This window comes from Uloborus diversus, chromosome 8 (genome assembly GCF_026930045.1).
Source record: "Uloborus diversus isolate 005 chromosome 8, Udiv.v.3.1, whole genome shotgun sequence".
Taxonomy (NCBI): Eukaryota; Metazoa; Arthropoda; class Arachnida; order Araneae; family Uloboridae; genus Uloborus; species Uloborus diversus.
Genome location: NC_072738.1, coordinates 151,911,578 through 151,934,244, shown reverse-complemented (window position 1 = coordinate 151,934,244; position 22,667 = coordinate 151,911,578). Strand labels below are relative to the sequence as shown.

Below are 22,667 nucleotides of genomic sequence, written 5' to 3'. Positions count from 1 at the left end.
CATTTATACCTGCATGTTGCATTGTTTACTTCTGCAATCACTTCTCCTTACACAGACTATAAGAAATTGGCCATTTCTACAAAACAAAGAGCATTTCCCTCCAAGGTATTTTTTTTTTTTTTAATTTAACATAATGCATCATAAAATGAGGCTTCAAGTTATTCTTAAAATGCCTACTATTTATCGTTCTTGTTTGAAATTTTAAATTCATTTATGTATACTGCCATAGTTGATTTTAGATGTCTATATGAATATTGAAAAAAATCATGTCAAGTTTTAAGGCTTGACATTTAGCTATTTCATTTACAATTTTGAATTTCATTTCTTATTGATTTAAATGCAATCGAGTATTGTATAATACTAAAAATTTGATTCTCAAAAAAAAAAAAAAAAAAAAAAAAAAAAAAAATCTGTATACATCTATGATGATGATTTATAGGTAAAATTCAAAATTGATTGAATTAAATTACATAAATGTATGTTTGAAATTTCGAAGTTCATATTATTTCCTATTTTGTGACTGCCAATATTTGCCACAAGATGAAAAAGGATCCACTTTATAAAAAATGGCAGAAGTGAAAAAAAAAAAAAAAAAATTGATCGTGCATTGCACTGCAGTTTGTATATAGTATGTAACATTCATTCATAATCAAGATACAATTATGAGATTTTCTTAAGAAAAAACAATTCATTGGTATATTATGTTTTACATGTCTCCTCTTTCTATCTTTTTAACGAGAAAAAATTTTGAGATTAATATCTATGTTGATCTTTTCTTACTACTAATTGCCACACCTTATAACTAGAGATCCTATATACAGAGAGATTGGACAACGGGGCGCCACTATCCGCCATGTTTAGTCAGGGGCCAATCCAGGACTTTTTTCTCGCTACCTATTTTTGTGAAAGTATTGCATCATTCTATTTTTGTGAAAGTTTTTTTTATCAGCATTGTTTTTGTGAAATTTTAGAGGCATCCTAATTTTTGTAAAAGAGAAGTAGAACAAGTTAAATTTTAGTTCGAAAAGTGTAAATGTCATCTAGTATTTTTAACAGGTTTCGTTTTTTTTGGGGGGGGGGGAGCTAAAACCCTAAGAAGTACGAAAAATGTCATCGTAATTTCAGCTTCATGGGCTATGTACTGTGTACAATATAGGAAATAATGAGAAACACGGTTTTCCAAAACAGATGTTGAAAGATTGCGATAATATTGCATAAATGCACTTTGGCGAGAAAAAGCTAAAATTTAGTTAAGTACTACAAAAAGGTTTCTATTTACCGATTCTTCATATAAACCTGCTTAGAATTTTATTTAATGAGTAAATTTTGTTTTAAACAGGGAAACAAATTTTATGTTTTAAAAAGTGAATTTTTGTGAAATTTTCGATGTTTTTGTGAAGCTACTGATATTATAACTTGATTTTTGTGAAAGTACTGATTTCAGTACGAGATTTTTGTGAAGGTTCCGAAAAATGGTAGTAAAATCAGCCTGTATTGGGCCCTGTTAGTCCAAGTGTTGTCAGCTCGAAATGCTGCGCTGTGTGATTTTTTAGATTTCCCACGGAATATAGGACATTAAATCTTTTAAGTAGAGACATTTTTTTTTCTCCTCGTATTTTCATTTAACTAAGTGAGTTCAAAGTCTGGAAATCCGTCGCCAATCGTTTCGTATCATCATAGCGCTTACAAAGAAAAAGTTTTTTCTAAAAAGTTTGTTCATAAAAATAGAAAACAAAGATATATTTGTAATCTGCACATTTCATTTCTTAATATAAAAACTAGCCTCTAATTTTTTCGATGAAAAGTACAGGATATTTGGGGCAGAAGATGCATTACGGTCTACGGGCAGTGAGCATCTTTGGACATAAGATGGCCGCCGCTCTGAAGTTGTCTAATCTCTCCGTATTTAGGATCTCTACTTATAACTTGTCTTGGTTAAACTTTATAATTAATATTAAAGATAAAAACGTCCAGAAATTTAACTATGCGAGCTGTTGGTTGCCTATTGGGGTGAATATTTCACTGTGATATGATTATTAAAAAATGATCAGGTGATAATAAGCGGTTTCGCTTTGCAAAATATCTTTTCTTCAGCTAAAGTGTTTAGAAGTATTTTCTTAGTTGATGATTTATAAAATGTTATTTTGTTTTTGAAAATTAATATTTTAAATTATTTTTATTTTTCTTGTGCAATGTTTTATTGTGATTTATATTCATTTTATTTTATTCTTTTCATTGGTTGAAAAGATTAATATTTGTTACTAATTAAATCTATAAATCAGATTTTTCTATTTTGCAAAATTTTTGCTGTAATTTTCCACAAAATACTTTGTGTAGAGCTTGTCCCATTACTGTTTATTAAAGGGATACATTTATTAATTATTAAAATTTTACTTGTTGGAATGCCATTTTTTACTTGCAAGTCTAATTTGAAGTTAGTTTTGATGCCTTCATTTTGAGCTCTCCGTATTCCAATTGGTATAATACTATGTTTATTCAAGTGTTTTTAGAGTATTCATTGGCAAAATTAAAAAGAAAAAGGTTTGTGTTGTGTGACTGAGTACTACCCTAGAAATTTTTTTTTAAATGTTGATTTGGAGAGTGGCTATTCATTGTTTATATTTACTTATTGCTTATTCATGTGATTATTTTCAAAGAGTGACACAAAGAACGATTCTTTCAAAAGAAGATAATGGAGCTGAAATTCAAAATGAACACAATTATTTCAAACACTTTTTTTTTTCATGTAGTTTATTATTGCATTAGTAAGTCAACTCTCGATGTGTCTCATTGATCAATAGACAGCAAGCTCTTATAAGAGTACTAAATTTTTAAATAATTGTTCAAAAAGTGTGTACTATGAAATTTCCATTGCAGAACATAACAGAATTTTTGAAACATCCCCCCCTCCTTTTTTAACAAAAAAAAAAAATTGAACTTTGACGTCTTGAATTCAAATTGTTTTTCGCAATCACGAGTATGTGTATGTAGGCGTGTGTGTTTGTGTGTGGGAGGGTATGTGTATGTGTGTAGGAGGTATGTGTATGTGTGTTTGTGTCTGTATGCTGGCATAAGTGTGTGGGTAGTTGTGTGTATGAATGTGTGTGTGTGTGTAGGCATATGCATTTGTGTCTGTGTGCAGGCATGAATGTGTGGTTAGTTGTGTGTATGTGTAGGTGTCTGTATGTGTTTGTGTGTGTAGGTGTATGTGTTTGTGTGTGTAGTTGTGTATGTATGCGCATGTGTGTAGGACATGGATGCAACCTGGAGGAGACTTTTGCTATAGGAGCAGCATCGTGAGGAGCCGATCGACGGTGATGCTGCAGAGGGTGGCGGGGGGATAAAATCATAGGACATCAAAACAGTCAAATGAAAGCAATAAACAATCGTGATTGCTCAAAAAAAAAAAAAAAAAAACTCAAACAATATAAGAATATCAAATTTGCATAATTTTTTTTCAACAGAATTTCATTGCATTTCTATCGAATATTTTGATGGTATTTTGAGCATTTGATTTATATACTCAATCTAAGAAGCATTTTATGGCTGTGGCTTAAAACAGTTTTTGACAATTCGTTCTTGTCTCCAATTTCAGGAACTACTTAAAATTCCTTGTTTCCTCAACTATTAAGTGTTATCAAAACTCACTTAATTTTGCTTTTCCACATTAAAATTAAACATTTTGATGGACAAATAATATCAATTTAATACAGTAGAAGACCGTTATAACGCCGACCTATATAACGCAATTCTCTATAAACTGCACTACTTTTCAAAAGTAAACAATAGGTTTTGAAGTTTAAAAACTCCCCATGCTTTGCTTTGCAAACACAAAAATTTTTAGACAAATTAAATTTTAAAACAGTTTTTCATCTTTCCATCTTAATTCAAAGTTTTAAAATGAAAATTACTGTTCACAGTAAAAAGAAAATACCAGACGACTCTTGAAAATGCAGCTGCTATGCAAACCATGAAGCTAGCAGAAGAGCAGGATAATGCAGTCTTTTGATTGTGGAACATATTTATTTGTGAATAACTAATTGCAATATTGGTGCTTTAATACTCATTGCAGATAAAACTCATTCTGAAGTGCTAAAATATAGATATATTCTGAATATTAGTTTCAAAATTTGTTAAATGATCTAGCAAAAGCCTGTATAACGCAAAAGCTCTGGTCCCAAGGTGTGCGTTAGAACGTTCTTCTACTGTATTTTATATTAGTTCCCACATTTTATACATTTTTAAAGGAAATTTGTGAATAGAAAAAAAACTTACATTAAAAAAAAAAATAAGTTGGATTTTCCCCCCAATTTAGTGGTGTTAATAATTATATTTACACACCTTTATCATGTAAGTTTGATGGGAAAATTTTAACAAATTATGTTTCCTCAGCACTTGAATCTCAAAAAATATATTCAACTTAAAATTTTTCTTCAGTTGAAATTTTATCTTTTCTGAGCTGCAAAATGAAAAAAATGCTAGTCATTTTTCACTCCTTTTTTTTAAATAAATTTCTCCCTTTTCTTTTTTGTTTATTGTAAACATTTTTGACATATGAAAAGGTCAGTACACAGAGGTCTAATTTTCTTATACAAAAAGTGATAGGAGTTGGAAATTAAAATGCATTTTGATATGAAGTAATTATGTTTGTGTAAGTAATGTAACAAGTTTTTCTTTTGTGTTCAGCCACAAAAAGAACAGTTTTAGCTTTTTGTTCTTTGTTTCATGCATTTTATATGTTTGGCATTTGTATATTGGCTTAGAGTTTTGTGTCAGAAATCTGTGATACTCATAGTTGAAATCTTTAAATATTTGCTGTGTTGTTAAATTCTTTAGCGATAGTTTTTTGGGAAACTGTATATTTTGAATTGTGTTTATTCTATTGCGGACTCCTTGATTGTTGAATTGTGATTTTTATTTCATTAATGCCTACAGAAAATGTGCTCCATGTGCCAACAGAATTTTTATTTTGTATTTGAAAAATAATTATTGGCATATGTTAAGAATCCATGTGATTTATAAAATTTAAACTTGCATTTTCTAGTCTTCCTGTATCAAATAAAGAATACTTAACTAATGACTTGTTTCTGACATGCAATGTCTGTCATTTTTATGCTGAAGAAAGTAATTTACAGTCGAGTCCCGACTTACGCGAGGGATGCGTTTTAAGACCCCTCGCATAAGTCGAAATTTCGCGTTGTGAAAAAGGGTATGAAAACGACGTTTTGATAAACATAAACAATAAACTGTCCGTGAAATACACCGTCAGCTCAGTCATTTCCAGCCGAGACCACATCTGTTTGCTTTTATAGTTGGGGCTAAGGCCTCTATAGTAAGCAGCCAACGCATCTGCCATCTTGGATCAAAAGGCGTCTGCTGTTGATCCATTCAGGGTTGATTGTTTCCAGTATTTTACCGAATTTCCGGTATTTTCGGGCCTATTTCCGGTATTTTTATGTCCGAAAATACCGGAATTATGTTTTTTTTTTTTGGTTATGCTTTTATCCCCCTACCTTCGCAATTTTTTAAAATTATATAATACTCATCAAATATACCTGCAAGAGCCGTAAGATGGACACCTATCCCTTAAGATGGACAAATGTCAAGATAATTTGTATAACACCACCCCAAAAGTAATTTTGTAACCCATTAAAAACTTAATCAAATGTACACACAATATTTTGATTCAGAACTATATAATACTTTGGCAAAGGTGCACTTAAGTAATAGGGGCCAAAGATTACCCCCCCCCCCCCCCCCGTTCTCGCTTTGAAACTTTCAGGTATTTTTTGATGAACTCACAAACACCCCTGGATCCATTACCGTGGAGCATGCTTGTAAAACAATGTTATTATTCGCTGTATTAAAGACATATAAATGGGTGATTGTGCCGCACAAAAAGAGAAAGGTTTTTGCTCGCTTAGATTCCCGAATCAGGCAGAAAGAAGAAAAAAGTGGATTATTAATTGCCGACGTGGGGCTGACTGTAAACCCGGACCTGGAGCTCGATTGTGCGAAGTGAGTAATCTTTATATGATAAACTCTTACTGTTTGACAACGGATTGTATGGAATTGGCAAACATCCAGGTAAGGCGACTCCATCTGAATGAGTTGAAAAATAAAAATTTGATGCGCGTATTCCGCTCATTTGAATGAGACTCTGCTTAATTTAGAGGCTAACATACATCTGCAAAATCTGACATCCCCTGAAAATTAATAGATGCTTCTATTTCCGCGTGTAAACTGGATGTTTGCCTTTCCATACAATCCGTGGTTAGACAGTAAGTATTTTTATTTTTAATATGGTTAAAAGACTTATTTTAAATATTAGTTTGAGACAGTTTCAGTTCATTTCTGATTAATTTCTAATTTAATTATAAAAATCTAAGCTGCAAAGAATAAAAGGTTTCCGGAAATTGGAGTAGTTCATTTTCTTTCAAATTCTAATACTGTTAAAGGAATTAGAGAGTTTATGCACTCATATATCATAAGTAAGAGAAGTAATAATTGAATTATTTAATTTCTAATCATAATAGAATAGTTTAAAAAAGTTTTTGACCACAATACTAACTAGCGAAGCTGTAACAGCTCGCCAACTGAAATTGCTTCAAATTTACGATCTGTTTGTTTTGTTTTTCGCTCATTCTTGACAATGTTCGTTTCCTATACTTGATAAATGTTGTTTCTGCTCCTTTTTGTTTCGAAAGAAGAACTTTTAAATCATTTTTCTATAATGGAAATGAATGTTGACGTAAAAATTCATTCTTTGTATTGAGCGGTTCTTAAATTATGGCAACAACTTTGGCGTCATTTTTAAAGGGCTGCAGAAAGTTGTTAACATAGCTTTAAAAGCTTAAAAATCAGATGATTTTTTCAAGAACAACTTTCTAGTTGGGGCTAACCTAATGTGGCAGCATTGCGAAGGCTACACAAATTCTAATTGCAGCATTATGATGCTGCAAGGTTAGGTTTGCTCCAGCTATAGGTGCTTCAATTCAGAATAAAAAATTTTTAAAGAAGTTATTTATCTTATTGTAAATCCGTCTTAAGTACAGAAATAGAATTTTAAATATTGAATGAATAATGATATTGCAAAAATTTTTTTTTTCATGTTTTGCATAGTGATTTCATTTTTTTTTAAACTATCACTTCTGAACCAATTTTAAAGTATAAAAAATTAATTTACTCTAAATATATCTCTGTGTAGTTTTAATTTTATCTTACTCTAGCCATTATCTGGGCCCAATGACATTAGATTATCAAATATTCTTCTGAAATGGATGTGCAATTAGTAATACTGACATTAAGAATTGATGCCCAATAACTTATGTAGAAAAAGATTGATAAGAAACATTAAAAATTGCATATTTTATAGAACTTTAAAATATTTTCCTTAGATTTTTTTAAAAATAAAATTTCAATATGTTAATAATAGATGAAATTTATATTTAAAAAAAGCATTTGTAAATTGTGCATTAATTTTAATAATTTTAATACACACCCATTTACAAAAAATTAAAAGCTTTCATTCTGTATTACAGAGGAACTGAAAACTTTTTAAAAAAATATTTTAATTTAACTAGATCAAGAGCTGATGTAAATATCCTCTATTTTTGTCGTTGTAATTTCATGAAGTTTGTAATATGAACACACAAATTCAAGAAAAGGAAAGATTATACTGGGATGCAATTACGACTGTTATGTCCTTTCTTCATTCTCGTTATATTTGAACTTCAAAAATGTTACTATTTTTTCCTTTTCTGTCTCTCATCCCCTTCCCCTTATTTTTAGTTGGTAGATACAGTCGGACCTCGATATAAGGTCACTCCACGCGACTTCACAAAACTGACCATATAAGCGGAGTGACCTTATAACCGATTCATATACATATTTATTAATAAATAAGGATGTATTTATAAGGACGTATACATTAATTCTTGAAAATTTAATACGTCCAAAAACATCAGTTAATTAAATTATAGTAGTTTAATCGATTTGAACCAGTTACAATTTTTGGAATTAATAAATTTTGAAATGCTTTTTTAAAACTTCCATTTAGAATGAAAGTGCATTCAAATATGCCCAAGCAAAGAACTGATGTGCAACTTACCTTACTTAAAATTACATTAATACAGGACTGAAGAGTTTTTTTTTAGGTTTAATCACAATGGTTTCTAAGTATCTTCTGAAAAGTTTCTTCGACTTCTAATGACTAATAAAAATTGCGATATGTACACACTGAGTGCCCACGTTGCTGCTTCATAATTTAGTGTCACTGTCGTAACACTCACTTTCTACTGTTAATTTACTACGTTAATAGAAAAATGACTTTTCAGTTTTTAAGGATATTATATTGCGGAAAACTCTTGGAAGTGAATCTATTAGGCAATGAAATCATTTAAAGAAATCAGACAAAAATGACCTTATAAGCGATTAATGTATTCAGGGTTCGTACGGGTCATGGAAATCCTGGAAAGTCATGGAAAAAAATAACAGAATTTCAGACCTTTATCTTCATTTGTTGAATATTTTAGAAAATAAAGATCTATAAGTCAGGCGATAGAATACAAAAAGAGAGGAATTCTAATGCTCTAAAACGGTAGTGCCCAACATACGGCACGCAAAACTAATCCATGTGACCCACTACTGTGTTCAATGTCGGGAATTAAAAGTGTTCTGGAATTTCTGAACCTGTTAATTTATATGCATTTGAAAATATGCAAATTTGTAAACAAAACAAATATACTTTTGAATCAGAAGATTGATTCATTACTGAATGGTTTTTTCAAAAAAGATCTGGTTTAGAAACATAAAGAACTAAACTAGGTGGCTTTACTTTAAAGAACCAAAATACTGTCAAGTTACGTGGATGATTAAAGGCACTGTTGACACTAAAAGGTAACTTTTGAAGCTAATTCATTGAAACTTAGTGATGACTCATTCAACCTTTGTCCCATTCGATATCATTCTGCCTGTTTTTTTAAAAAATATCAGACATTTAAGCATCATCATATTCGTTTCACTGCATTTTTACTTAACGAAAATTTATATGTTGAAGACAAATAAGAATAGTTTAGTTTTTTAAGTGTGCACTAATATTTTTTCTATTACGAGTAAGTGCTTCAATGAGGCGGTGGCATTCATATAGACGTTTTGCTAATGCTCATTTCCAAATATTACCAAGTTTGAGTTTAAATAAAGCTATTCTCTTCGTGTAACGAGGTCATGAAAATTTTCATTAAAGTCTTAGAAAAGTCATGGAATTTTTTCATCCAAATAGAGTATGAACCCTGGTATTATGACCTGACCATATATGCGACAATACATAACATAGAATTCCTATTCAGCGACCTGGGACTTTAAAAAAGTGACCTTATATGCGGGGTGACTTCTAAGCGGGTGACCATATATCGAGGTCTGACTGTATCTGTATTGCTTAAACTCCTCCACATTCAAGAGCGTTTCTTAAAGAATTAATAGCTGAAAATCTGTTAAATGTAAAAATAAATACAATCCTAAGTGAATTTTTTTGTGATTTCAACTTCTTTCCCGTGACAAATTCATATGTGGTATTTTCAAAGTGACTTTTTTTTTTTTTTTCATTTTAAGCAGCACACAGAATAACACAAAAGATAAATAACATCTCTTTTATTAATCTATATACTTACTAGTTCTGATAATTGGTGTGACCACAGAAAGTATAATTTGTATTTTATCATAACATTGTATCACATTGAAATATAACAGATAGTTATAACACACATTTCTTTGCAGCATCTCAACTGTTGACTAGCAATTTACACTTCTTAAGTTAAAATACATTTATTTACACAAAAATATAATACAGCAGAACATAAATACAAGCTTTAGTATTTAAAACATGTAGATCTTAAAGTATGTAAATGTCGGTTGGTGCAACAATTGTAGGAATTTCTTGGTAATTTTACTTGATTCTCTACATTAATTAAGAGAAGATAATTATAACATTAAGTCGTGTTGTTTTGTAAAATATAATACTGCATTGGTACCGGAAATATTACTTGACACTTCATTTGATGCATCAGTTCAATAATTTTGCTTTGAGATTAGATCTAAGTTTTAATCGCAACATGAAATAGTTTTGAGAAATTTCCAACGCATCAGAAAAATGGGATGCTATTTTAAAATGTACCCAGAAGGTACTAAACATTTGGTTGGTGAAACATTTTATTGCAAGAAAAAATTGATTACAATGCTGTTCTAACTTTTGAAATAGTGGTGCAAATGTAAAAATACTCTATTATGTTAACTTATTTTATAGCTTTGCTATTGTGCGCTGTTATTCTGTTAACAGTTAATATAATCAAAATAATTTTGTGAGAAGTGATGTTTAGAATCTACTATAAATATTTAAACATTGAATTTAAAAATGGCCAACCTTTACTTTTATACTAACATTTTCTACTGATTTGCTATTGTTAAATGTTTTTTCATGCATAGGCTCACTTTGGCATCAAAAGAAGAGTTCCCCTGTTATCCCCAAAGATGTCTGCAGTCGTTTGCAAATTCTGTGCTTTAAAAGTGAGGTTTTTGTTCTTGGATTTCTGCACAAAGATTTTTATTTCATATATTTTGCAGTTTTCGTATATTTCGCAGTGGCTTTTTTAAAAAGGCACATGAAAGTAGCTTGTGTTTGTATTAATATTTTCGATATAAGCTGCCCAAATTGCTTATCACAATAAGATCATACAAAATAAATATTAAAAAAAAAAAAAAAATTACCCAATTTTTTTGAGCAATCAATTAATATAATTTATTTTATTTATTTATTTACTTATTTATTATTATTATTATTATTATTTTTTTTTTTGCAAAATGGTTCTATTACCTACTTATTTCTATACCAGAATGTGATAATAATTTCATGACCCTTTCATAAATGGGAAAGGTTGGCCATTTGTGTTCTAGTAACCTGAAGGGTGGTACAAAACTTTCTCCTGTTACGTATTGCTATATATAACGGTGTAAATATTTTACAGCAAACAGACATGCTCTGTTATGGATATCTTTCACTTTTGCAGATGCATTTTATTTAAGAACTATCAAAGAATACTATACTTACTGCATCCACGGAATTAAGTCGAGATCCTATATTAATTAGCATTGAAATAAAAGCATTGAAGAATCACTTAAATATTTTTCCTGGTAAAGATTTTTTTTTTTCGGCTCATCCCTTATTTTGTCAGTGTTCATCATCTTTATATGTGTCCGAAGCTAAAAGCACATGTTTATGAGTAAGTCATCAAAAAATTTAAAAATATCACTGTTTAGTATTTTTAGAAAATTTAATGAGTTTTCATGTTTTGACTACTCATTAAATTTTCTACTATGATGATAACTAAAGTTAATTTGTACACTGACGTCGCCATCATATTGGTTATTCTGATTTGATAGATTAGAAGATGAAATCCAGGCTCCTTTTTTTTACTGAAAAAGTTTTAAATGTTCGAAAAATTTCTTCAGTGACTCAATGTACTCATATTATCATATTGCAAAGCATCCTAGTTTTTTGAACCAAGTTGCCTGGAAAATGTTTTGTGTAATCGATATCTGTTTTAAGATAATTAAGTTTTCAAATGTCTACAGCCTGCAGCTCAAATCAACTAAATATTATGCGGAGGGGAGTAATTAACCTGATAGATTGATACAGCCCAAGGCGAATCAAATTTTAGGGGGGGGGGTCATTAAAACAAGAACACAAATCGGGAGGGAGAGGGTATATTGGTTTTAAAGGTGATTTTGAAAAATTGCATTGCTATTCGAAAGGACCTGAAAAATATTATTCCTCGTAACAACTTAGTCAAAAACTTCCTTCTTTCCCATAAAAGCTCCACTTTCCCTATGCTATAGTAAATATTTCAATATTCACTGTTATTTTTATAACAATATTCAATGTTACCTACAATGTTTGAAACATCTGCCATTCTTATTGCGGGTATTTCATACGTTGTGAGTAATATACAATAAATAACCTCTCGTGTTCCAAAAGTAATGTCGTAATGACACAGGTCTGTTAAAACAGTATTGCAGGCAAAGATAAAAGATTTCAAGTCAAGTATTTACTATTACAAGCGTAACGCACAATTTCATAATACAGTAGAACCTCCCTATAAGGGACACTAAGGGGACCAGACATTTTGTCCCTTAAATAGAGGTGTCCCGTCTTCGGAGGTGGTTGAATTGATGCATGCTGTGTATACTTAGTAGTATAATGTCACAATAAACATTAACTATTGACACTTCAGATTAAATACTGAAAATGTTTTATATATGCTAAATGAAAAACAACTATTCAAATTTCTAAGTTTATGTTATTTTATCAATTAAAGTTTAATAAAAAATTTCGTAATGGGGGCATTCCAAGGTATTTTTGACATTTATGTAGAGTCCGTAACGTGACCTTTTTTGCCATAACTTTTTAATTTACCGTTTGATTTGCAAATTATTTTAATTTGAGCTGGTGTATTGGTAGAAAAAGATCAAAATAAAATAATATGCTAATCAAACAGTAAATTAAAAAGTTATGGCAAAAAAGGTCACGTTACGGACTCTACATAAATGTCAATAATACCTTGGAATGCCCCAATGGCAACATTTTGTAGCATACAGAAATAATTTTTAAATAATTCATTACATGTATTTGCTTTATGTTATGTAATTTACAATGTAATACTATGTGAATTACAATTAATGTTCAAAAAAGCTTAAGTGTTATATACCAAGCTAATTAGTTGCTGTGCACTCTCCGTCGGCCCTGAACCTACTTGAATAGTTGTTGAGAGGGCAAATCATGCATGTTAATTTCAGCAAGTTTTTTTACTATACATTACTTGTTTCCTTCACATATGTTTATGACAAACTTACCTCAATTAATTTTTACAGGAAACGTGAATCTTGAATTTAAGTTAATTCACTATTTCTTTAAGCGCTTATACATTATTTTTTGTTTTGTGACTGTCCCTTAAACAAAGTGTCCCTTAATTAGAGGTAAATGCATGGAAGTTCCTATTCAAAGAGACTGGGACCAGAAAAAAGTCTCTTAAATAGAGGTGTCCCTTAATGGAGGTTCTACTGTATGACTTTTTTACTGTATTAAAATCACAGAAGCGTTTCTTAAAGGGTCTGACACACAAAAAATATGCTTACCATATGGATGCCTCAGCTGGCAAGTCGATTAACTCCACTTTTTTAAAAAAAATCCTCATTTTTGCTTTAATAGTGCTTAATCAATGCTTAGAATGTGAATTTATATTGAAATTTCGGTTCAGTACATTTCTGATCCTGCGATGGCAGAAAATGTAACACGAGGGCCCATTCACTCCTATGGATAACACTATTTTCTTCATCACTTTTTTCGACTTTTTACTTCCTTTTACAAAAAAGGAAGAATTGTATTAGCGAAAAAATTTTCACTCAAAAATCGGCCTTAATTTCCGTTTTGATCACCCCTAAATGAATATTGAGGTTTTTTTTCCGACCCGACCACACGCACATATGTACCTAAGAACGTATAGGCTCCCGAAATATCCATTTTGAAGTTTCCCGAGTTGCTTACAACGAGTTTTCTCGTGACGTCTGTTTGTACGTATGTATGTATGTGTGTATGTATGTCGCATAACTCAAAAACGGAATGTCCTAGAAAGTTGAAATTTGGTACGTAGACTCCTAGTGGAGTCCAGTTGTGCACCTCCTTTTTTGGTTGCATTCGGGTGTTTCTAAAGGGGTCTTTTGCACCTTTTTGGAGGGAATTCTTTGTTAATTTCGATGCAAACTCAACTGGTGTTATAATCTGGCGGACACTTGGCGATATATCGCCAGTCTTCTGGTCGCCAAGTTTTGTCGCCAATTTGGCGACAAATTTGGCGATTTTTTTTTTTTTAAATCTGGTTTCAATATGGCCATTGTTGGGGATATTTATAGAGTTAGAAAGAGAATCACATTAAAATTGCAATAATAGGGAAATAAGATTAAATTCGTGCAAAAGGAAGTCATGTGATGCACACATCAGCTCGTTGTTTTATGGAGTTAATCGATTTGGCAAGTGAAGCATCCATATAAATTTTCTTCATCACTTTTCTCGACTTTTTGTTTTATGGAGTTAATCGATTTGACAAGTGAAGCATCCATATAATAAATATACATTCACACTAATACTGAATTAACATTTACTACAATTTCAAATTAATAGCAATTATACAAATTTAAGTGGCTGGTTGACAGATAACCGGTGACCACATTTCTGCTGAAACTTCAGTATGTTTCTCCTTTTCTGGGTTTATCACAAAAATACTTTTTTTCCGTATAAAAAGAGATAGGGAAAAATAATGCTTATACATCTATCAAATTCCCAGTACAGGGCGGTCATTCCAAGCTCGTCAGCTTGCGAGATCGAGATTCTCGCTCACGTGATCGGGTGTGACGTAGAAATGTCGCTAAGTAACATTCTAATCTACTCGAACTTAGCCGCAAGATAAGTTCGAGTAGATTAGAATGCTACTTTGCGACATTTCTACGTCACAACCGATCACGTGAGCGGGAATCTCGATCTCGCAAGCTGACGAGCTTGGAATGACCGCCGAGGTTTACTAACATGTAAACATTACAGATCCACTCGATACAGTTACGAAGTATTTATATACACCTTGATAATAATTTTTAATAGAATATTTATTTCATTTTACAACAAGAAAAATCAAGTGCAATTATGCAAAGTCAATTTTTTGAAACTTTTTTTAAGGCTATAAATTTAAGTAGTTGTTGACTTAATGCTAGCAAGTAGCTCATGGCTACGAGTTCGAACTTTAATTCAGATGATATGGTCTTTGGTCCTCGTTTAGTGATATAATAACACTTGATTATCACTAAATTAAAAAAAAATCAAATCAAATATAATCACTCAAGCTAAGCATATTCATGGTAGTAAACTATCTAAAAAAAAGTTACAAGTTGTGTGTTTCCATAGTCGATGATTTTCAAATATGGTGTTATTCTATGTTATAAAAGCATGGTAATCTGATTTATTCCAGAGAGAGAAAATGGTTTATTTCTTCTCAAAATTCTCTGCGATTTCGGATATTGAAACGATTCTGCATTGTTTACAGAACTGATTTACTTTGTTTTTCCTCTCCGGAAAATTTTTAATGGATAAAATCATCATACGTGTTGTAAATAGGGCAGGAAAAGCAAACAATATGAAAATTAATGAGTAAATATTATGTAAGTTAAGGTGGAAAAAATAAGTGATGAAGAGGAAATCGGATTTGAATTTTGCAATATTTAAATCTTAGTGTACTAACATTTAATTTTTTAACGTTGCCAAGTATTTTTTTTTTATTAACCGCATCATTTTCTCAAACAGGAATTTTGAATTATAATTTAATTCCAAAGCTTTTGATGTTTTTGGATGTGAATGATCGTAAATTTTATCTTTCAAACATTTATCGAGGTATGCGCTATTGTAATTTCAAAAAAGAAAAATTTGTCTTTTTAAAACCGGTAGTTACAAATACCAACAAATGTACAAGAGTTTATTTAACATTAATTTTAAAGTAAATTTTCATTATTTCTTACTCTCCTTTCATTGTCCTTTTGAAGAACATCAGAACAAAGCAGCTTCAGATAGTTCAAACTAACGCATAATTCATTACTACGGTATTTTTAAAATTCTTGACGAATATTCAACATATTATTGGGCGGGAATAATGACACACAAATGGCAACGATATCAGTTGTGACGAAAGCTAATGCTTTGTTTATAAATACTGTCTGACCACGGATTGTACGGAAAGACAAACATCAGTTTTACAGCCGGAAATGGGCGAATCTATTATTTTTTTTTACGGATGTCAGCTTTTGCAGAAGCAGAGTCTCATTCAAATGAGCGGAATACGTACATCAAATTTTTACTTTTCCCCCTTATTCACATAGATTCGTCTTATCTGGACGTTTGAAAATTCCATGCAATCCGTGGTTGGACAGTATTGATGCTTACTTTTAAGATTTAAAAATTGGTCCAGTAAAAGTCTTGTCACCAATTCGCTTAAAAGCAATGACTTGCATTTCTGATATTCTTCATGCACTTTTTACTTGATATGTATAATAAGTATCGAACATGGAATATATTGGAACAATTTAAAAATTATTTCTTTGAAATTAAAGGTATATATACAGTAAGGGTGAACAAATTTTGCTAACATCAAAAAACAATGTTTGCAACAAAATAAGCTGATTTTAAAACTAAAAATGTAATTAATTTCTTCCGTCTTAACATACATAATTCCAAAATAACGACTAAATCCGAATAAACGATACATATGCGAATTTTGTTGCTTTAACCTCTCTTCTCAAGCAAATGTTAATTTTACTGCTAGTTTTTTTTTTTTTTCTTTTTTTTAATTTTTTGTGAGCACACATTATCTAATTAACAACTCTGGGTCCAGTTGACCTCTTTTACTTAATATGAATAAGACTTCAGTTAACAAATATGATGGACATAATTATAACATTCACCTCCCCAAAAAGTTTAAAACACTAGAAACATCAAATAATATGACCCGAAAAAGAATGGTTTATTCCTCTAAGATGCTAAATTTGGTAAAATATTAATTTATATTTCTTTTTTCTAGGATTTGATTATTTGTGTGTTTCAAAGTTTCAATTTATAAGTCCTTGTGTGTTACTTTTAGATAAGCCACAACCGCTTTAGATAGGATTAACCTGCCACTGCCCACCGTTACGCGGAAGTCACAGCAAATCTTACTACTATTATATATGCGAAAGTTTGTCTGTATGGATGTATGGATGGATGTTTGTTACTCTTTCACGCAAAAACTACTGAACGGATTTTGATGAAACTTTACAATAATATGGCTTATGCATCAGAATAACACATAGGGTAGTTTTCGTCCCGTTATGGGGCGCAAAACCCCCTTAGGGGAGCAATAAAACACAATTTTTGTATAAATGCTCTAATATAGGGATGAAAAAATACTTGCACATATTAACATTATATCTCCATCGAAAGCTCTGATTTTTCTGATGAAGATGGCACCTGTTCCAAATTTCTAAGTAGAATAAAAAACGAGTTATGAGCTTTTTAGTTCCATGTTCGAAGGCTTTCCTCAACTCAATACAGTATTTAGTGTATCATCTCAACTCCCTGTCGATAGCGACAATTGTTGTATTGTTGACTCTCTTTGCTTTTCGTAACTGGTCAAGGCTTTTCTCAAGTCAAATCTTGAAGTATGATTTTTGCACAAGATTGGCAAATAATACATGATTTGGCTGATCATTTTCCAATTAAACGGAACTTTAATGTAATTAATGGTTTTTATTGATATTTATGCTGATTGAACACTTACTCATTATCATATCAACCAGTAGATCGCCAAAATTTTTGCAGAAAGATTTCCGTAGCTGATGCATTTGGCAGTTTTTTCAACGTCGCTGTTTTTAAAGCCGAAGACTACGTCATAATGTTTCTCAGCTTTCACCATGTAAACAAAATATCGCCAATCAAAGAATTTTCAAAAGACTTTTTTTACTGTGTTAAATTATCCAGCAACTAAATTAGGCAAATCCATAAACAGCACAAAAACTTCCATTATTTTTCCTTTTTGCACGATTTCAAACAATCACCAAATTTTACTACTTATTTTGGAAACATTTCGGATGAAACTGTTTAAGCGCCATTTTATGGTGACCAAAAGTATCTCAGCATCTGGCGACGATATCTCTGTAACAAAAATTAATATCATATCGTTTTACAAAGTAAGGAAAGAAGGGGGGAGCATCATCGAAGGTACCCCAAAACGATTTTCGCAAATTCGGTAAAATCGCATCAAAAGCCCACAATGATTGAAATTTCCCAAAATAACTAAAGCAAGTATAAGGGGATTACGAGCGCAGCTACTTTTTTTAACCACTTCGTACTTCATTAGCCATACAGAGAAGGTTTTAGACTCCATGTTAAAAAAAAAAGTATCAACAGATTAATCTTTTTAAACATGAGAAGAATAATTTCATGTTCTGGAAATTTGTATTTGCTTAAATATAGTGCTTTCGTTTCTAAATCAATACTATTTTGTTCTTTATACTTATTGCTATTTTACTTTTATGGGTAAGGAAGAAACTCTATTTTTAATCACGTCAAAAAGATGTGTTTTAAATTCTTTCACTTAAAACAGAAAACAAAAGCAAGTAACGATTTTTTCTCATAATTATTACTGACCCAGGCAACGCCGGGTATTTTTGCTAGTCTTATTATATTTCCATATAGAAGCGTTATTGTTGACGTATGACTTGACTGTTGCAATATGGCGACTTTGTATTTGGGTTGTTGATACTGGCGCTAGTCAACATTTCAGCTATAGAGTCACAGACCTATTTTGAACTTATGAAAAGTTGTTAAAAAAATCACTTACAGCAGGGTGGCGTAACTTATTACTCCTCCTTGCTGAGTATCAGTGGTGTGAGTGAAATGAGGGTGGAGTGCTGTTGTTTTGTAAGTTAGAGCGTCCAGTTTCAGTAGCAATGGCGCAGCATCATCGCGTTTTCGCCGTTGAGCATTTCTTTTGCAGTAATGAAACACAGCTCAACGGCTCTTACGTACCCATTTCAGTGTTCCCTGGAATGGTTCGATTCTGCCTCTTTTCACACAACTGAATCAGTTATGAAGCAGATGACGACTGGTCGTCCTCATTGAGGAGGAATAAAAGGAGGAAAGAGTGAACACTTTAGTTCTTGAACGGCTCTTACGTACCCATTTCAGTGTTACCTGGAATGGTTCGATTCTGCCTCTTTTCACACAACTGAATCAGTTATGAAGCAGATGACGACTGGTCGTCCTCATTGAGACGGAATAAAAGGAGGAGAGAGTGAACCCTTTAGTTCTTGAAGCAGATATCTCAAGTCACGTGATATATTTGAAAGCAAACGGAAAACGTGTCTCCTATTCATTGAAGTTGAACCATGTGACTTAAGATCTTTTTTTGCTTCAGCATTTTCTAAGTCAATGAATGAACTTGCTCCCTCCAGTTACTGAAGTTGGCCTCGCTCTGCGCGAACGCTGGAAAATGTCGACGAAGGATAAGAGGTGTTGGACTTTTTAGGGATTAACTTGGCAGACATGCGGTTTCAACAAGATGGAGCCACAGTTCACACGGCTAATGATTCCATGGCAGTAGCTCGAAAAATGTTTCCCGAACACGTGGTCTCACATTTTGGGCGATGTCCATTGGCCTGTGCACTCGCCAGATTTCTCAATCGGCGACTTCTTATGGGGTTACTCAGAAAGTAAAGTGTTCTGCTACAAACCTCGAACTGTCAGTGATCTAAGTTGCAAAACGTGAAAAAATTGCTGCCGTTTCTTATGACGACGCGTTGACGAAAATGTGACGGCGTTGATGACTGCGTGACATTATCTTTCGAAAATGAAGATATTGACGATTCATGAATTGGTTCCATTACCGATTGTAGTGATATTAGCATATTTTGTATTTGGTCATATTAAAGCTACAAGTTTAAAATCCATTTTAATAATGTTAGGGCAGTAGCAGGTTAACTTTATTTTGGCATTTTCCTACACAAGCAAAATTTTTGAAACGTCATGTAATGCGTCAAACTTACGTACTAGGTCAACAGCAACAATAATTGGAACCGAAAATGCACAATTCCTCTTTTCTGATATCGAAAGACATGAAATCTTTCAAATCTTTTGATTTAAGAAATCAAAAATAACAACAAACTCGTCAATCACGAACCATTTAAAAACATGAACATAAAAGCAAAACTCCTGGGCATGCGCAATTTGATATTAACAAGTCACATATTTACAAAAACTCACACATACCACCATCATGCTCTCTGGTGCTCAAGGCATACAACACATCGAATTCTCAAAAAGGAGATTTAAAAAGTTAGTCAAGTAAAAAAAAAAAAAATTCTACTTCCAAGGATTTTTAAAAATTCAGTGTGGGGTATATTTTGTCCAGTTGAAAAAGCAGCGAATGACTTCACTTCGTGAATAATCTTTCAAACTGATTTTTTGTTTTTAGTTAAATGTATTGAATATAATACATTAGGAATTCATAACTTAAAAATTGAACTCTTTTTTTTCTCTCATGAACGTTAAAATTTGTAACGAAATCGGAAATTTTTTGTGATGTTTTAAAAATAAATTTCGAGATTCAAGTATATGTTTCAGGTTTAAATATGATCTTGGTTATGTTTATCAATTTAACATGTAAAACGAGTATTTTGTGCAGTTAAAGAACATTATATTTTTCTGTGGATGATTACTTTGCTCATCCTTTTGAAAATCCCACGCAAAATTCATAATTGCCTCATTTATTGAACTGGAAGAAGACAAGGTTAAATCTATTTTTAGTTTTATTGATAAGTGATTTTTTCAAAAAATAAACTCCTCCTTCTATTCAACAGAAGTATAATAATATACATAGTTACACTTTTGTTTGTTAACTAACCTCCCACCGTTTCCTTTAAATATTCCGAAAAGAAATTTCAAACATGGAAACGCAAATCCAAGGGAACGAAAGGGGGGGGGGGGAACCTGACGAAATTTCCCTTTCATGATCACAAATATAAAAACGTCGAACATAGAAAAAATACAAAATACTCGCTCCTATGACGAAATGATGGAAACAAAAAAGAAACGAAACAAAGGGAGCGAACTTTCGTTTTCCCTCGCCATCTTTTCTCCATCCAGGTGGGTTGAGTTGACACAGACACGCTTCTGGGCGCAGGAATTGTTTCTGTAACCATAGCAACCAGGATATTCCCTATCCGCAGCAACTCCCCGAAGAACTGCCTTTCGTGCTCTCCTGCCGAACGTACTCCTTGACGTTGAACTTGGATTCCTGGTCGGGCTGGCAGCTTTGTCTGTACTTGAGTTCCCTGGTGATGAAAGAGGAGCACGAAATCTTATTTGTTATATTTTCACTTCATCTCCAAAAGCCGACTTTTGTCGACAACCTTCCCTTTTCTCTTTCCCCCTTTCAATATTGCGGTTGCACGAATTGCAGCGACCGCTTGCTTCCTACCATTTTCTTTCTTTTTTTTTTTTTGTATTTTTTGTTTTCGTTTGTGGAAGTAGAGAATACGCGGTTGGTCTCCCACACAAAATATGGTATCTTACTAAGAGATGATCGAAGTATTTGAGTAAAATATATCGAAAAATCTTTAACGGTGGTAATTGAAGATTTTACTACACTGATTACACTGTAAAAACGATCCAGAAACGTTCCTGAAAAATAATGGGCGGCTAATGTGGCCAATTTTTGCCGGTGACATATCTTGCAAAAATCAGGAACGTTTTCCGCTAAAAGAATCCTTCTAAGCTTTCCTGAAATAGGGAAGTTGCAACCTATTATATGTTCATATTTTGACTATTGGGTATTGTTAATTGACCCTCAAAACTAAAAAATTCACCATCGCCGAATTTCAAAACACCGTGATTGTGTTTTAATGAATTTTTAAAAATCCACGCGCAAAAGTACGTTTTTCTGAAACGTCACGAGCTTACGTCACAGGGCACTAATGGGCAGCCTTCCGCCGAAGATCCCTTGTTTTCGCTACGGACATTTTGAGCGCGCTGATATTTTTATTTTTTAGAAATTCAATAATCCTTCACACTATGGAGGCCGGATTCGTTAAAGCACAATCTAATAATCTTCCCCAAGTAACATCAATGATGGTACTCGAATACTTCCGAGAGGATGAGAGGTTTAATGTTCCAGAAACGCGAGGAGTTAAATGCGAGGAGGCCTTACGAGGCTTCGAAGGTCTTCGAAGTCAACTGCACGTCCTTCGGTTCCTCCCGCGACGGAAGAGCGCATGACGTCACTTCCTGTGCCAATTGACGTCACAATCGCTTGAAATTTAAAAATTAATCAAAAAAAAAAAAAAACTAATCGTATCGCAAAAACTTTTTCACCTATGATGTTCATACATGTTACTCTATCATATAAAAATAAAAAACTTCCGAAAAATCGAAAACTTCCCTATTATCTTTGATTCTTTCGGAAGAATTTGGAAATCTCTTTCATTAAAGCCAGTCCTTCAAGGGAAATTAAGTGCGTTTAATAAAATTAATCAGAACCTTCCTGATTTACTGAGAAAGCTATAAAAGTATCAATGGAACCATAGCCACAGCTAAGCCAGAATTGCAAGTAAGAACAGAGCATCTCGCTTGTCTGCAATTCTTAACTTTCAAAACTGCTGCTATTCAGTGACTTCGCTCTCATTGGGAGCTTAGTCAGTTAAGACGGCCGCACTAGAACTGAAGCTGATATAATTGTTAAACACGCTCAGTCAATCTTTAAACCGGTAGCTAAAATCTCATCAAAAACAACCCTGTTGTAAAAATGTCTCCCCCAAAAAAACCTTTAACTTTTCTCCACAAAAAAAAAAGGCATCCTAAACCCTACATCTTTCAGCCTTAAAAAAGTTATGATATCTAGTTTCCCCGTCAAGTATCTGCCAAACTACCATCCTACCTGATTTCCTCTTTCATCAGAATTACTTTCGCTAGAACACCCATCACCAACTCTTCACCAGTGAGGATAGATCATTTGAATCATTTTCAATCCTGTTTAACTGGTAGCTTTTGC

General features: G+C 32.4%; 1 protein-coding gene across 2 annotated transcripts in view; it reads right to left on the bottom strand.

Moving 5' to 3' along the window:
• Positions 1-22,667, bottom strand: part of LOC129228033 (ras-related protein Rab-37-like) — a 451,604-nt gene that overhangs the window by 50,892 nt on the left and 378,045 nt on the right. Inside the window, exon 8 of one of the 2 annotated variants that reach the window (XM_054862661.1) lies at positions 20,608-20,952. The exons of the other annotated variant lie outside the window; for it this stretch is intronic. Within the exon in view, the coding sequence (XP_054718636.1) occupies positions 20,838-20,952 (115 nt within the window). The 3' untranslated portion in view covers positions 20,608-20,837. Of the gene's footprint in view, positions 1-20,607; positions 20,953-22,667 lie in introns of those variants that run through there. 2 annotated transcript variants of the gene reach the window in all.